Genomic DNA, 17,529 nt, shown 5'->3' with positions numbered 1-17,529 from the left:
AAGCCCAGTCCAAGAAAGAAACAGTAGCACGAACACTGGCATAACAACTGTTATGTAACGTAACGTTTGTAGTTAAAGCACGTGCTAACCTTAAAATTGGCATCAAGGGCTCTCTGAGTCTGAGAAACCATCCAGTCACAATTTGCTCCTTAGGCTTATACTAGAATGATACAAATCTTAAATTTCTTTTATAGGTAACTTGCAGGTGCAGCGTCCTTGTGTATGCCTAGTACTGAGTGACAGTGAGATACTGCAGTGATGGACACGTTTTTGAAAAGGAAACAACTGGACTCTGAACAAAATTTGGAGCCGGATGAGAGCCCAAGTATGAGTGGGGATCAAAAGAAAGCAAAGATGGTTAGCTCAAGCAAATTCTCTGGCACAAGGCAATATAGCGAAAGCTATATTTCATTTGGATTTACTGTCACCGGAGATGCAAACAAACCAACTCCACTGTGCGTGGTGTGTGGTGAAAAGCTAGCTAACAGTGCTATGGTCCCAAGCAAACTTAAACGCCATCTCCAAACGAAACACCCTTCGCTTCAAAACAAGAATGTGGACTATTTTGTTCGCCTGCGCGAAAACACGGAGAAACAGGCAACTTTCATGAGAAAAACCACAAAGGTAAATGAAAGAGCTCTTAAAGCTAGCTATCAAGTTGCTGAACTTATAGCCAAGTCAAAAAAGTCGCACACTGTGGCAGAGACATTAATACTTCCCGCCTGCAAAGCTATTGTAGAGGAGATGCTCGGACCTGAAGCAGCTAAGGAAATAGCCAAAGTCCCTCTCTCAGACAACACAATTTCCAGACGTATTAATGACATGTCTGCAGACATCGAAAGTGTGGTTTTGGAAAAGATCCGTATCAGTGAGAAATTTGCATTGCAACTTGACGAGTCTACTGATATCAGTGGACATGCTCAACTCTTGGCCAATGTGCGTTTTGTTGATGGTGATGCAATTAGAGAAAACTTCTTTTTTTGCAAGGCATTGCCAGAAAAAACAACAGGAGAAGAAATTTTTCGTGTCACATCAGCATACCTTGAACAAGGAGGACTTAAGTGGGAAAACTGCACAAGTGTCTGCACCGATGGAGCTGCAGCCATGGTCGGGCGCACCAAAGGCTTTGTAAGCAGAGTGAAGGAAAGAAATCCAGATGTGATTGTTACGCATTGTTTTTTACACCGTGAGGCCCTCGTAGCCAAGACTTTACCAGCAAACCTAGTTCATGTGTTGGATGATGTTGTGCGCATGGTAAACTTTGTAAAGTCACGACCCCTGAAAAGTCGCATATTTGCAGCTTTGTGTGAGGAGATGGGAGCGAAGCATAAAACCTTGCTGTTTCATACGGAGGTCCGGTGGTTGTCGCGTGGCAAGGTCTTGGTTCGTGTGTATGAGCTGCGGGAGGAACTTAAAGTGTTTCTGACAAATGAGAGGCCAGATTACGCAAAGCTGCTTGCAAGTGATGAGTGGTGTGCAAGGCTGGCATACCTGGCAGATATATTTCATCATCTGAATGAACTGAACACACGAATGCAAGGCCGAAATGAAAACCTGCTTACAAGTACAGATAAAATAAATGGATTCCGTTCAAAGGTGCAACTCTGGCATCAACACGTGGAAAGTGGCAATCTTGAAATGTTCACACTCACCAAGCAATGGCAAGGTGTTCACACTGCTGCACTGTGTGAGATAATAGTTAAACATTTAAAAACTCTCGAGGAGAGGTTGTCATTTTATTTCTCTTCAGTCTCCACTGAATGCCTTGACTGGGTTAGGGACCCTTATAGCTCAGCATCAGTTGGCGGAAAGGACATGACTTTACAGGAGCAGGAGGAACTAACTGAACTGAGGCAAAATCGTGGTTTCAAGCTAAGATTTGCTGATCTACCTTTGGATAGTTTTTGGTTGGATACTGCCAAGGAGTTCCCCCTTCTGGCAAACAAAGCTATTTTGACATTGCTCCCATTTTCCACTACATATCTGTGTGAGATGAGCTTTTCAAGAATGATTGCTATAAAAACTAAATAGAGACTGAGAGCTGTTGACGAAGAGCTACGTGTGTGTCTTTCTTCGATTCCAGCCAGAATATCAGCTTTGTGTTCAGCCAAACAGGCCCAGGTTGCGCACTGATCAATAAGACCAGTGTTTTATAATTTTTCATATTTCTGTTTACTTACTATTTCATAATAAAGTAATTATAAAATACTTTCTTTGTGTTTATTTGATTCCTATTCAAGAGAATTACTTTATATATAGTCAATATAGGCACAGAGTTAAATTTTTTAATATTTTCTAATGGTGGGGTGCCTCGTGATTTTTTTCATGAAACAAGTGTGCCTTTGCCCAAAACAGGTTGAAAAACGCTGCAATAGAGGCCCTAGCCCTATCAGTAGGCCCAACCCAAGTCCAAGCAACCAATGGCACAGGAAGCCCTAGTCCCTACTTTCTATAGAAAGCCTAACCCTACTCCTAGTCCCACACCTAGTCCAGCAACCAATTACCCAAGAAGCCCCAATCGCTACTTCCAATTAAAGGCCTAACCCTAGCCCTAGTCCCAACAACCAATAACACAGGAAGCCCTAGTCCCTACTTCCAATAGAAATCCTAACCCTCAAATACCCAACCAATGAGGACACTAACCCTAATCCAATAGAAACATCAGATACAACCACCAATCAGTGTACACATGTACCAAACAATATCAGACTATAAAAGGGCCTAGCTACCTCAGACAAGGTTTGCTGGCCAGGGAGTTGGAAGCTGCTCTTCTATTCAGAAATCTCCTAGGAGACAGACAGGCTCAATCTACACTTTGGACTTCTGCAGGTAAGGCCCTAACAAACCTGTCCTCTAACATCACTATTTGTATAAAGTTTGACTCCCTCTCCTGGCCAAAAAACGAAGTGCACAGTCCCTATTAAACACAGTTAAAACAGCTTACAGCAGAGTACTGCTGTCTCAGGGGGGAAGGGGAGGGCTGGTATCACTGACTTGTTAACACAAAATGGTCGCTGGGGGTGCACTGCTTAACATACAGGTCTTAGCACAGAGCAAAGGAGACATTTGGAGGGAAAAACTGATAGTCACGGGGAATGAGAGGGAAAAACTACAGAGTTTGGACTGTAAATCCCACAATTCAACAGGTTAAATGGAAGCAGTCATGGGCAGGAAAAACCACAATTGATCACCCCAGTCAATAGCAGGAGGAGAATAAGATGGAGATATGAGAAGTATTTGCTTGAACTCTCACTGCTAGAACGCATAACCTACAGAGCCACAATAATGAATTCTATGACTGATGATTATGGGGATATCTTAGCAGTTTATGACGGGATGGTAAATGAGCTGAAGGTTCTGTGGTCTAGACCCATCAGTTCCAAAACCATTGGCTCTAAAGGAGGGAGATGGAGTGTAGAGGTTAATTGGTATAATGAAGAATGTTTTATAATGAAGGGAGCCAGAGGTGCAACTAGAGCCAAATTTCAGGGGGGGCGGGGGGGGGCTAAGAAAAAATTGGGGGGGGCTGAATCTTTAAGCAATAGGCACAGTGGAACTGATTTCGGGGGGGGAGGGCACTGAATCTTTAAGCAATAGGCAGAGTGGAACTGCAGGGGCTCTTAGAAGGGGTGAAACAACAGCGAGGCCTCATTAACATGCAAATAGTCGTCCAAAGACCTGTGAAGTGCTCGGGTGCGGCTGTTTGTGTGCTCGGGAAGCTATCTCGTCCCGGGCTGCCACACATGACGGGGGGGGCTGAAGCCCTTTGAGTCCAATGGGTGTTGCGCGCCTGAAGGGAGCTGTCTCTTCTGCCCTAGTGAGGCGGCACTGTAGCCCCAAGAGCAAATAGTTATTCCGAGAGTGTTGGGGTGAGTACAAACATCTTTTAACAGCTGTACGTATGTAAAGGACAGTGCCTTCTTCTGACATACGATAACTCAACAACGTATACAGTTTCTAGTCTGTAGCACACTTTTGTGCATCAATGAGAATACGCAGTTTACAACTCACAGAAATGAAACAGCCCAAGCAGTATACTATTTCGAATATACAGGTAAAATAAGGAGGGCTGTTATATGGCTAGCCACTAGCCAGGTCATTATATAATAATGTCAACTCCTATCTAACCACTCTGACCCACAATAATACCATAACGCTCAGCAGTATGCAGCCAATTATAGCTCAATGCAGGCTGGTCAATAACTCCCCTTTCCTGCTTAATGCTCTTATCCTCACACAAGACGTGTCTGCTATGGGTCTTATCCCATTACTCAGTACTGTAGAAGCCCCTATGCAAGTCATCACCAGCTGAACAGAAATGGAATGCTTGAAGCGATCTGACACATGAAACAGATCACTTGGATGACTGCACTCTAGCCCAGCACTGCAGGTCCCAATTAGCTACATCCTATGTGTGTCCCTTTACATCTCATAATAGCACTGATGTGTCTGTATAACTTACCTTTTGTCTCTACGTTTTGGTCTGAATTTTGACCTTTTGTCCTGAATTTTGACCCTTTGTCCTGAATTTTTACACTCACCGTCCTGAATTTGCACCCATGTCAGTTGGTCACCCTATTTCTGAGTATTTGCTCAAGTTTGCTTAGAAGTTTCTGGGTGACTTTTGAGCTCAAACATAGTTCATCCAATAGCTGTTCCTTTTACCCAGCATTAAAATAGAATTGTCCTTTCCGTTTTTCATGTTTGTCTGCCGAAGCCCTCACTGTACTTCCGTCTTCGGTCTCCAGCCTCGCCTCCACTGATGGTAGCAGGTCACCCACCAAAACATGAACTGAAGGACAGTCTAGACTCTATGTTATCCCTTCAACAGTAAAATTGTCTCATCAATAGAAAGGGTTAGAGCCCTGGTACTTAGTCCTGGGAGCCAGCTTCCTTTGTCCACACTGCAAGTTTTCTTTGAACCTTTCATCCTCAATTTCTTAGCAAACTGTGAGGGACCTTCTGGGGTAGAGTCCTGTAAGGTCCTATCTGATGGTGCGTGGCATTACTGTGTCTTCCGTACAGATCCAGGAGGGGCTGAGAGTGCGCACTGTTAGCTAAAGCAGAGTTTCAAGCCATTCAGATGAGCCAGATGTATCAGCAGGCCTGGCTGCTTGTGCAGACTAGAGGTGTCATGGTGCCAGGGTTAAAGTCAATACGAATATAGACATCATTCGATGCCAAATATGGCACCTGAAGCTACAAACTCCACTACAAAAGCACCATTCCAGGCAGTTCTCAGCTTTTGTTTCTAGGTGATGGAGGTAAACATCGTTACAAAAGGATTCTTACAGCTGAAGGCCCTTTCCTGGTAGCTAACAAGTTGAGGCGTGATCTGTATTAGTTTGCAACAGGCCGTCTTTCATCTGCACCTTTTGTGTTGTTCTTCCACTCCCTCTAAGGGTCCATAGGGAGGAAGTCTACTTAGCAAGTCTTCAACTCTGCCATTTTTGTTCTTCTGCCTCTGTCTCAATTTCCAGCTGCCCACCATTTCCTCCTGACCTTCCTGGATCATAGTATGTGGCTGTACTCATATTCGTCTTGGTGAGAAATCATTACTGCTCATTGTCCATTATAGGCTAACGCAAATATTTTGCTTTACTTCTTGTTAAAACTTGGTATTGTTACTTAAAATGCTCCTGACCAGTCTGAAGACTTACCATAGCAGTGGATGTATTTTCCCTTGCTATCCTGAGTGTCCCTGTTCCCACCTCCAGAAGTTTGAGTACTACCTTTTGGTGTACTCGGTGGTGAGGCAGAAGGCTGATGGTAAGATTCACTTCCTCTTGTATGCTTATGACAGCAGCCAACCAATAACACAAGAATACTCACATTTAGGAGAGTCTGACTCCCAGATAAGACTCCTGAGCTTCTGGTCATCAGATTTTTTCTTCTACTGGCTGGTGGTCTCGTGATGCTGTGGAGTTGAGGTAAGGTCAAGGCCAGTGACTCGAAGTACAGTGAAGCATAGTATTCTTAAGCTTTAAAATACATACATGGTCCATGAAGATTAATAGAAAACAAACCTACCTGCTCTAAACATAAAATACCTTAAACTTTGTCAAATGTATGAAAATTCTATTTTTGAAGCACAAAATTAAAAATGTCACTGGTAGTTCAGCTACAATCATTTCATTGACATAAGGTGACAAAAATCATACTTAAAAGCTGCTAAGAAAAATAAAGATGTTTTATTTTCTTTTGAATTTTTTGAAGTATGAATCTATTCCCATGAAGCAACAGAAGGCTTTGCACCAAACCAAAAATTAGCTACTAGCAGAAACTGCCAGTTACATAAGGTCAGGAGAGTTAAGGAAGTAAATAAAAGGCTTAAGGCTGCTGTTCCTTTACACTCCATTCTCCCTCCCCGTACCTCTCCCAAAAAATAAGTCTGTCCTCTTGTGCCATAAATAACTTCATTCTCTTACAAAGGCTTTAAAGAAGACTGTGAGATGCTGGAGTTGGAATTGTGATACTGCTCGTTGTCTTCACTATAGAAAAGAGTTCAATAGCTACAAAAAAAGCATGTAAAGTAGCTAAGAACTATTTTTCGAATCGTATTTCTAGCACCAACAATCGGCAAAAATAAGTTTGTTTCTATTATCAGAGAACATTCTTCTTGTGCTAACCATCATGATATATCTAACACTTTTGGTGACGGTGTACCCCTCGAATATCAAAGCCAGAATATCATGAGCCTAATATTTATCAAGGTAAATGCTATCATTAGTAAGTAGATCGTTTTGTACTTCAAACAATAATATTAAAGTTTTGAATATCTAAGACTTTAAATATTGTTGTATAATAATATTGTTTTTAGGTGTTTTAATGTAAGTTGCTTTGTGTTTTTAATATATAATGATTATTGTGACTTTTTAGTAATCCATGTTTTGAGTGCTGCGTATTGTGTGCGATTTGGGTCAGTAATGTATTAAATTGAATTAAATATTTTTTATATTATTTTTTAGATATTTAATTTTTTTAGTTGTAGAAACTGTTTAATATGTATTAGTGTTATTTAATGGTCTGGTTGTGATGATTTGGGGGATTTCATTTGGGTAGATTATTAAATATATATTTCTTTTGATTTCTTATATATTTCTTTACATATAAAATGCAATTATCTGATTTATTGTTCTGGTTGCTGGCTTTTAAAGGGGGTTTGGGCGAATAGTGTATTAAATTATATTGTTTTTAATAACATTTTTAGAAAAACTTAAATTTTCAGTAGTTGAATAAAAAAATTGATTACGTAGTGTTATTTATTTTTGGGGTTGTTGGTTATTTTGGGTGTTAGGTGGGCAATTTATTAAACTATTTTTGAACTTTTATAAATATGTTTGTGAGTTTAATAATTTTAACATTTTAACATGTAATTATAGTATTTATAGTTCAGGTTTTGGGTTTAAAAGAGTGTGGGTGGATGGTATATTAACTTGTTTATTTCTTTAAAATGTAAAATGTTGTTTTTGTAAGTCTACTTTGCTTCATGTCTTAATTAAATTATTAATGTTATTTATGTCATTTATTCTTTGGGGTGTTGGGCTTTAGTGGGTATTATTTTAAGTGTATTGAAATAACCGTAAATTGAAGAAAATAAATATTTAATGATTGCTTTTTATTTATGTTTTGCTTATTTGGATTGTTTGCTACTGACTATGGCTGTGCACGGTGGGGAGCTGGCAACAGGGCCTGGCCCTATGGACTCCATCCCCCACAGTCTTTTTCTTTTTTAAAGGGCGAGGCCATGTGGCCCACTCCCCAAGTCTATTGTGGCCCTAGGAACCCCATCCCTCAGGGCCATATATATATATATTTATTAAAGGGGAGGGGACTTTGTGGCCCTCCTCCCTGACCCTCATTAGGCCCTGGGGACCCCAGCCCCCAGAGCCTTATTTATTTTAAAGGGGAGGGGGGCCCGAGTGATGGGGTCCCCGTGGCTAAAAACACCTTGGGCCGGGGGGCACGTGCTCGCCTCCCCCTAAAAAGTACTTCAGGCCCCAGGATATGGGGTCCACAGTGCAAAAATGAGACCTGGGGAAGGGGGGGTGCATGCCTGCCCCCTCCCCCCAAAGAATTAAAGGCATTGTCTCCTTCGGGCCCTGGCCCACACCTGGGAGTTTAAAAAAGAAGCACAGAAATTCTACAGTTATAGTTATAACTCACAGTTATAATTTGTGCCTCGGACCAAAGGTCCTATAAGTGGGGCACCTCTGTAAAGAGTCTTGTCAACTCACTAGCCGCACTACATCGGCCCTCTACCATACACATTGTTCTCATAAAGTATGTCAGTAGAGATGTCATGAGTCTAGTTATGAAAGCTATCATTTAACATGCCGTAAGTGATCTAATATCAAAGGTTGTTAAAGAGTGCATGGCAAAGACATGATTTATATTCAGTGAATAATAATTTCTTTAGATAAACTGATTATTGTTTTATTTAAGATTTCCATTATTGGTTACGTGGTTTGACTCTTTTGCCCTTTCCCACTGGAGTTGTTTTCCTCTTCCTAAGTTGTTTCTTCTTTTCATAATGATATGTGTAAAGTAGGGTTTGGGCATTCAAGAGTTACCTAATTTGTATCTTTACATGGATTGTTTTTTCTTAATTAATTCTGAAAAGGGCACAGCTTGTTTATTTACATTGATGACTTGTTTCAAAAGGAATCTTTGTGATATGACTTGTGATAAATAAAAGCTCTGCTAGTATTTTCTCTATATTTCCCCATGTTTATTAGGTCATGGCGATGCAATTGATGACAAACTGGACTAATTACAATTTATAATTGTGTAAATTATTTTAAAGAAATGACTATATATTTGAAAAAGTGAATCATTCAATTGTTGGATTTACTGGATTGGTGGCACAGAGTTTGTTTTCTCTTTTTACTAAACACATTACATATAAGTCAAAAATTGCCTCCAATCTTTTTCCTGAGAACTTTAAAGTAGATAAAAGAGGTCTTCTTCGTTTGAAAGCATTAAGAAATATGTAATATCTAATAGTCAATGACAGAATTGAGAACGCTACTCCTGCAAACTTTACTCACAAATCTAACTCCAGTTGCTCAATGATAAATCATCTGATTGTCCTCTATACTACTTTTGATCTGATCTCTGAAATTAATGCTATCGATAATCCCTTTAGCGACCCTACGGTGAATTCCTTTTTGATTGATTAGGTTTAAAAGATAGCAGGGTCCTGTAAGATCAAAGAAACTACAATGAGGTTTGAGAAATGGAACGGTAAACCTGACAGAAAACCTACATTGATTCTTAAATTGGTACAATCCTTGAGGTCAATAACAGAGGATAAAGTATTCATCCTTTCAGCTACCCTTATTAACTGGGAAGGATATATGAAGCACCTTGTGGTTAAAGATAATTCAAACTTCAAGACTCCATCTCATAGACCCCCTTTTCAACCATTTGCACATCCAAATAGTGAGATAAATAGATTAGAGAGATGTCAATTCATCCCCTTCACCATGGAAAGAGGCAAATTAATTGATTTCCTGAGGAAGAGATTAAAAACTGCCCAAAGGAGTATAATTGTAAATGGATTGAGTTTAAAAATGCTGTTTCCCTCAATGATACAAACAGATTCTGGAAGAATATTTCTTTCTGTTGTGACAACAGAGTTAGGTCTCTCCCAATTCAAATTAGGGAAGAGGAATGGTATAATCCTATTGCGGAGCTATATGCAACTAATGATGTAGCAGATATGCCAGCTACACATTTTGTCCCTACCCTACAATTCTTACCCATATTTAGTTCCCCCCTCTACAAATTAGATTGAGGGCTATATTAGGGGGATGAGATCTTTAGGGGAAATAGATCCCAATGAGATCGCTATTTCCTTCATAAATGGAGAAGCTACCTTATGGGCAACTTTTCTTTCCCAGATGTTTGTATGTTGCTACCAACATGGTGTCATTCCTTGTCCTGGTCTGGAAGCATCATAGTGCCTTTACACAAAAAGGGCCCTTTTAATCAGCCTTCTAATTACTGTCAAATTGCCCTCTTAGGTGCAGTAGGAACATTTTTCCCTAACAGCAATCTTGATCACTTACTTTTTTTGAGTGGAAGAAGAAATAATACTACTAGTTGAAGAACATTTTTTATTGCATTTTAGATAACATCTCTAAGCTGCAATAAATTGTGGAAAAGTACATTACCATTTGTGGCCTCCAGGTATGTGCTGCTGTTATAGATTTGTCCGCGGCATTTGATAGAGTAGATCGTTCAACTCTTTAGAAAAACTGGTATAATTTAGGTATGCCTGATAATTTACTCCAACTAATTATTGCCTTACATTCCTCTACTTGGTGTCGGGTGCTTTTGAGCGATGACCAGTGCTTGTCTTCTATAATACTAACAAAAAACTCTCTAAAACAAGTTTGCTTGTTGGCCAATATAATGTTCTCCCTACCTATTTCAGTTTTACCTCTGTAACTGGGTAGCAGTTATGGAAACTCCCCATGAATTGGTGGGCACTCCCTCCCTTGTCTGTTAAATGCAGGTGATATTGTCATTTTTTATTTAATACCCAAGGGTCTGAGTAAGTGGTTGTCTTCTCTACAGCAGTTGTTGGGTCCTCTCCTTTTGAAAATTAATGCTTTCATGAGTAAAGTCTTGATTTTTAAGGGAAATAAACCTAGGAAGTTTCATAATTATTGCTGGTTCCTGGGAAGCTGGAGGTAGTGAAGTCTTACTCCTACTAGGGGAAAATGATGTCCAGCAGTCTGAATGAGACGGATCACATGTGCCACAGTTCTACTAAGGCAATGTCATATGCTAATGGATTAAGAGCATTCAATAATGCAGTTGGTCATAGACATTTTATACATTTATCATATGTTTACTGGCAAATATTCCTCTGACTCTATTGGATGATTTTGAGACAATTGACATCGGAAAGTGGGATTTTTCAAAGAAATTGATAGGCCAAATCTTGGGGGCAGTGAGCAATTGAAATTCTTTGGAATGCACACACGCCCTAAGATGAGAGTTTGACTTAATAAGCATTTAAGTGCAAGGTGTGGCCAGTGTGGTCCGGTGCAGCTCCCGGCTGATGAGGGGTGAGGAGAACTTAAGGGGTTTTATGTATGCTGAAATTTTCTGAATTAAAAAGGAAAATCATTGTTTTTAGGAATTTTATTTCTGCAGTAAGTTTGTTTGAATTAAAGCGGGAATCCCTTGGTTCTCTTTTCTATGCTCAGCTTTAAAGTTTTTAAAGTATTTTTACAGAACCGTAAGTCAAAGTCTAGGTTTAAAATGTTGTCAATCCAAGAGAAAATGTTATGTAATAACTGCCTCTTGCCGTTCGGAGAACCGCAGCGGTTTTTAGCATGGAGCCTTGAGCATGGAATTCATTGTTTTTGGACATTGCTATGTATGAACTTAATCCTTTAAATGTATTAGCCACAAATTGGTCAAATTCTCTGTCTAAAGATAAAGTTTGTAATTTTTGTAATACTAGTATACAAGATTTTAACCATGTATTATTTGTCTATCCTGCAATGCACTTTCACTGTCGTTGCATCCTGATGCCGTTGTTTTTTAAAATATGCCCGAATAGCATCAGAAGCCCACTATTTGCTCTTTTGCCCTGTGAGTGAGAACATTTGTCAAAAAGTTTTTAGATTTTTAAATGCTTTTTAAATTTGTGTTAATTGTATTTTGTTCTTGATGTGCATATGTGAACCTCATTAGAGTTCCAAATCTTGAATTAAGAATTTCATTGAATTAATAATAATCAAATGAACAGTAATTGTATGACTGCAGAGATAGGAGAGGTCTATCTTTTTATGCACTCAGTCTCCGCCACCTTATAAGATTATTTATAGATCAAATTATCTAGTTTTGCAGATTTTATAATGTGCTTCACTGATCTGATTATTTCCAATACTTTATTAATAGAAGAGTCTAGCTGAGATGTATTTCACCCTGTGTGTCACATTGTGCCCAGGGCTTTCTCTCAAGGCTTTTGCATTTGCCAAATGGAGTGTTCAGGTGTGTGAGGCCACAGGATCCAGTCAAGACTCGCCTCTTGGCCATTCAAAAGAGGAGCATTGCTACTGTTGTTGATCAGTAACAGGCTGATGAGTTCCTGTATTTTCAGGGATAAACATAGGTTTACAGCTGAGTATGGGTTGATTTATGGTTGCTAAGGGCCCGGAAACGTTTTGGCTGTAAATGTACATTGATGGCAAACAACAAATTCATTTATGTATCCCCAAAAGGATAGTTAGCCAACCAAAGGGCATTTCATACTGGGCAACGCTATGCCAAGTCTTCGTAAAAACAAGTCAGAAGTAACCCCCAGGAGTGGGCCTATCAATGCGTTGTTTGCATTGAGAGTGTTTGAACACCCACAAACTGAGAAGTATGCAGACAATCACAAACTTCCCTCTAAACCATACCACTCTGAAAATGATCAGAGATTTGCTCCAGCAAAGAGCTGTAGTAAAATCCCTTCCAGAGTGGAACAAGCATTTGCAATGCAATAGGTCTCGCATTTATAAGAGTTTGAGCTATTGGCATTGTAAAAATACAATGCCTTTTATTTATGTTTTGGTTTTAAAACAAATAAAAGGCATTGTCATTTACAATGTCAGTAGCATAAACTCGCATAAAAGCAGTGTATGGAGTGCAGCAGTGTGCGGTGTGCAGCAGTGTGCGGCGTGCAGCAGTGTGTGGCGTGCAGCAGTGTGAGGCGTGCAGCAGTGTGAGGCGTGCAGCAGTGTGAGGCGTGCAGCAGTGTGCAGCGTGCAGCAGTGTGTGGCATGCAGCAGTGTGTGGCATGCAGCAGTGTGTGGCGTGCAGCAGTGTGTGGCGTGCAGCAGTGTTTCGTGTAGCAGTGTGAGGCATGCAGCACTGTGTGGCGTGCAGCGGCGTGCAGCAGTGTGCGGCGTGCAGCAGTGTGCGGCGTGCAGCAGTGTGCTGCGTGCAGCAGTGTCGTGCAGCATGCAGCAGTGTGCAGCAGTGTGTGGCGTGCAGCAGTGTGCGGCGTGCAGCAGTGTGTGGCGTGCAGCAGTGTGTGGCGTGCAGCAGTGTTTCGTGTAGCACTGTGCGGCGTGCAGCAGTGTGTGGCGTGCAGCAGTGTGTGGCGTGCAGCAGTGTGTGGCGTGCAGCAGTGTTTCATGTAGCAGTGTGCGGCGTGCAGCAGTGTGCGGCGTGCAGCAGTGTGCGGCGTGCAGCAGTGTGTGACGTGCAGCAGTGTGTGGCGTGCAGCAGTGTGAGGCGTGCAGCAGTGTGTGGCGTGCAGCAGTGTGTGGCGTGCAGCGGCATGCAGCAGTGTGTGGCGTGCAGCAGTGTGTGGCATACAGCAGTGTGTGGCGTGTAGCAGTGTGCGGCGTGCAGCAGTGTGCGGCATGCAGCAGTGTGCGGCGTGCAGCAGTGTGAGGCGTGCAGCAGTGTGTGGCGTGCAGCAGTGTGAGGCGTGCAGCAGTGTGAGGTGTGCAGCAGTGTGAGGTGTGCAGCAGTGTGAGGCGTGCAGCAGTGTGAGGCATGCAGCAGTGTGAGGCGTGCAGCAGTGTTTCATGTAGCAGTGTGAGGCGTGCAGCAGTGTGCGGCGTGCAGCAGTGTGTAATGCAGCAGTGTGTAATGCAGCAGTGTGCGCAGCAGTGTGTGGCATGCGGTAGTGTGCGACGTGCAGCAGTGTGCGGTGTGCAGCAGTGTGTTGCATGCAGCAGTGTGTGGCATGCAGCAGTGTGTGGCGTGGTTTGTAAACAACAAGAAAAGCGGACATCAAAGGAAGGGTGGGAGGGAACGAGCATATGGGGTGTGAGTTATAACGAAAGTTAATTGTTGTAAGAGGGGATGCAGGAAGTGAGGCCGAGTGCGCGCTGGCGAAAGCAGTCTGCTGCTTTCAAGTCCGTTGCCAGATGCCAGCATCGCGCTTGAATGCCTCACATGCACTGGCCATAAACTGCATTCCTAAGGTCTTGTGCCCCTTACTAAAACTCTCTGAATGCGTGAGGCGGCGCGCGCGCAGGAAGTAGCTGGTGGCAAATGGAATGCGCGTGGTTGTGCACGTAACCGCCACCCGATCCGCCTGGGAAGACTTTGGGAGCATTTTCTGAAGCCCCTACATAAGTCTCGCTGTGTGATCGCTTACGCGATAGACAGGCGAGACCTAAAAAGGAACAGAACACCTCTAAACTTTCTGGGGTCATAGGAAAAAATATTCTCCCTTGGTGAAAAGATACAAACGAAAGAAATGATCTGTCACTGCACAGCTGGGTGCATTTCCCTAATGCAACGATAACAACAAAACACAACTTATTTGTAGTAGGTCTGAAAAGCTGCGATTGTCACAGGTTTCAACACCTACTGCTGAGTTGTGTAAATTGGAAACAATTATAAATTAGCACCTCTACGCACCAATACTAATCTTGTTGCAAATGTATGATTCCCTTTCAAAATGAGGCCCTATGTGTTCCTAGCAGGGTCAAATCCATTCACACCTACATAATTGCGTACAATTACAGAGGAGTACCTTCCAAGAAAGCAGTGGGTGGTGGACAGAATAAGACCTGATTTTCCTCTTTAGTCCCTAAATGCCAGCAGTCATGTCAGTTGATAGGCATTAGCAGTCTCCTGTACTGCATGTTCCCACCCTGGAAACGGTTGAACATTTTCTCCTGACAAGACCAGGAGTCAATCTCTATACAGGATGGGAATGGGAACATTACACCCTCGAACTTTCAGGGGGTGTAGGCAAACGAGTTTCTTCGGGGTGAAAAATGTTTTCCCAGTAAGAGTAGAAAGATGAATTATGTGCAATTGACCCAAATGTACATGACTGAAAAGTCTCATTGCTTTCCCAGAAGTACGTCTAGAAACCTGTGCCTGGCATAGCCTTGCGGGAGTACTCCTGCAAAAGTCTGTGAATTTGCAAAATAAGTATAAAAGGATATTCAAGCAGACGCATACATCTCCAGACATACATCTCCACCTTTTTTGTGACTCTGGGCCAGAATGTGTGGCTACTTCAGGGCTGCCAGGTGCATCATCTAGAACTTTCAGTGACCTGAGGTCTGCTTTGAACTTCAATCCGTGTAATTGCGTGTGTCAGGGGATGGCTTTTCATTTTTCCAGTATATGCTCTTGGATGTCTGAGGGAAGGTGCTTGGAGTCAAAATACCTGAATGCAAAGATGTCATTTACTTGAGCGCAGGAAAACACATCATGACCAGCATCCACACAAGATTTTTAAAAAATGAGACGAAAGGAGAAGGCCATGGAAGAGGCCAGAAGATACCAGCAAGGAGAAATCAGACCAGAAAATAGGGAAGAGGGAGTGCCAACTGTAAACGAAAATACACCAGACAGGAGCAATATGCACCAACAGGGGCGAGGACACACCAACACGAGCAGGGAGTTTTGCAACGTAAGGAAATGAAAGATTCAGCCCCATATAAACCCATAGACAGGAAGTGATGCAACAGGAAGTAAGCAGTCGCCACCTTAGGTAGGGAAGAAGTGTGAAAAAGATAGGAAAGTTCGCCATCTTAGAATGGTGCAACAAAACCCTTCTCAAAGCCTTTGGGGAGCAAGACTGTGGGATCATGGGAAGAAGACAAACAAAAATATGTCCCCCACTATTATCTAGTGATACAAGAGCTTGCGGTCCCAGAACTGGAACCTCGACATATCCTTGACATTGCAGGCCGCCTCATAGCTCCGCGGCTTACCTGAAGGGAGCCACCCAGCAAGGAGCTCACAAAAGGAGGAGGGAGCACCTTCCTGCACAAAACAATAATTGAAGGCATTTTCCTCTTTAGCACGCATAGAAAGAGGAAGATACGAGGAGAAATTAAAGTAGTTCTCCTCTTTGTGCCATTACTATGCCTCCTCTGGGGAGGCGTAGGATTCTAACGCAGTCCCGGCTTTATGACACTTTGTAAATCTGTGAATGTGTCGGGTTCCATGGATGTTTTGTGGGAATGCCCACAGCAACACCCATAGGAACACCCCTTTCACACAGAGTAATGTGTGAAAGGGGCCCATATTTACAAGGCCATGAAAAGTCACGGAGGGTGACATTACGTGGCCAGTAAATCTGTTCCAGCACACTGCGCCACCGGTGCATCACAAAAAGTGACGCACTGGCTGTGCTATTACCTTGTAAATGAGGAACTAAGGACTTTCTTGTAAAGTGAGTTTTATCATGCACTGCATTTACCAGAATCCATCTGGGCAAATTCTGTTCTGGAATGCCAGGCAGTGTGCACCATTTTCCTTTTATGACTAATACAATTAGAGTTGCTAAAGCAGAAGGAGAAATGGGGTAAAAAAAAAACAGAGGTGAGAAGCAGTGGCCCACAGCACAGTACTTTGTATATCATATTTCCTGGAAAGGGTACGTGGAAGAGTCTCCACTGCAAGGTGAGGTCACTGTGGAGAATACAACACATGCCCATAAAGAGACTGTATATTGGGCACGAAGAGCATAATATAATTAGCAGGTAAGTAAAATGTTAATGTAGTTTTAATTGATCATTTCTTTTCATGGTAATCTTGCTAGTTGTATTTCTATATTTTTTTAAGACACAATTGGAGGGAGGAGAACACCAGTTCAACAACCAAGAATCTGCACATGGCCACCCTGCCGGTGGGACGCTCAGCTTGAATGGAAGTCGATGGAAAAGCGAAATGTTGCCGACTGTGAAGAACCGAGGCTTGGAATGCCTCTCCACCAGACAGTGATGGAGAAAAGAGGCAGACCCTCGCCAAGGGCAGAGCCAACTGTCACGCTTGCCAGGAAAAGCAGACAGGTTTCACTCCAGCAGGAAGAGGAGAAGGTTGGCAGACCAGCCGCTGTCTGTGAAATGTAGAACGCTGAACAAAGGGACAAAGTACACCGCTTCCCAGTCATGGAAGCAAGATGGCAGCACACACCACGGATCCCGTCCTCGTTGTCAAAATGTGAGGCACGGTGGGTGGAGTCAAAATGCCCGGATGCAAAGATGAACTGCACTGAGCACCGGAAAACAAGCTGTGACTGGCATGTGCACAAGCATATATATATGGAATGTTCAGACTCAACTTTTTTACCTACGTCAACTAGGAAAGACAAGCATTCGCAATGCAACAGGTTTCGCATTTGCGAGAATTTAAGCTATGGGCATTGTAAATGACAATGCCTTTTATTTATCTGTTTTGATAATTAACACATAAATAAAAGGCATTGTCTTTTACAATGCCAATAGCTCAAACTCTTGAATATGCGAGACCTATTGCCTTTCAAAGAAGAGGCCGCCATTGTCCAGGCTGCTTGGAAAGTGAAAGCGAGAATGGCGCGCTGAATGTTGCAGGAATGCATGTAGTGCCTGCAGTAGGAGAAACTGATTAAAGATTATAGTGCTTACAGACTAAATGAGACATGCTGTGTAACAACAAAAGTAAAAGTGCTAGTCCTCCTGAAAGGTTGCGAATGAAGTCAAGGCGGTACTAAGGAGGGACTACCAAGCCTATTTATGAATCAGAAGCCAGGATATAGGAAGGACAATCACACAAGCC

At 42.4% G+C, this 17,529-nt stretch overlaps 1 protein-coding gene across 1 annotated transcript; it reads left to right on the top strand.

Moving 5' to 3' along the window:
- Positions 1–258: 258 nt before the first annotated feature.
- On the top strand, positions 259–16,716 carry LOC146857216 (zinc finger BED domain-containing protein 5-like). The gene is made up of 2 exons (XM_085647023.1): positions 259–1,596; positions 16,558–16,716. The coding sequence occupies exons 1-2, from the start codon at positions 259–261 to the stop codon at positions 16,714–16,716; spliced, it is 1,497 nt and encodes a 498-aa protein (XP_085503149.1).
- The last annotated feature ends 813 nt before the right edge of the window (positions 16,717–17,529 follow it).

The sequence above is a fragment of the Triturus cristatus genome, chromosome 3_2 (assembly GCF_964204655.1).
Source record: "Triturus cristatus chromosome 3_2, aTriCri1.1, whole genome shotgun sequence".
NCBI lineage: Eukaryota > Metazoa > Chordata > Amphibia > Caudata > Salamandridae > Triturus > Triturus cristatus.
This window is presented reverse-complemented; position numbering and strand designations above follow the sequence as displayed.

Bases quoted from the DNA above. Each gene is read 5' to 3' on its own strand.
- LOC146857216 (XM_085647023.1), top strand. From the start codon at position 259: ATGGACACGTTTTTGAAAAGGAAACAACTGGACTCTGAACAAAATTTG. The intron at 1,597-16,557 runs GTGCAACTCTGG...TATTTTTTTAAG, and splicing joins TAAATGGATTCCGTTCAAAG to ACACAATTGGAGGGAGGAGA.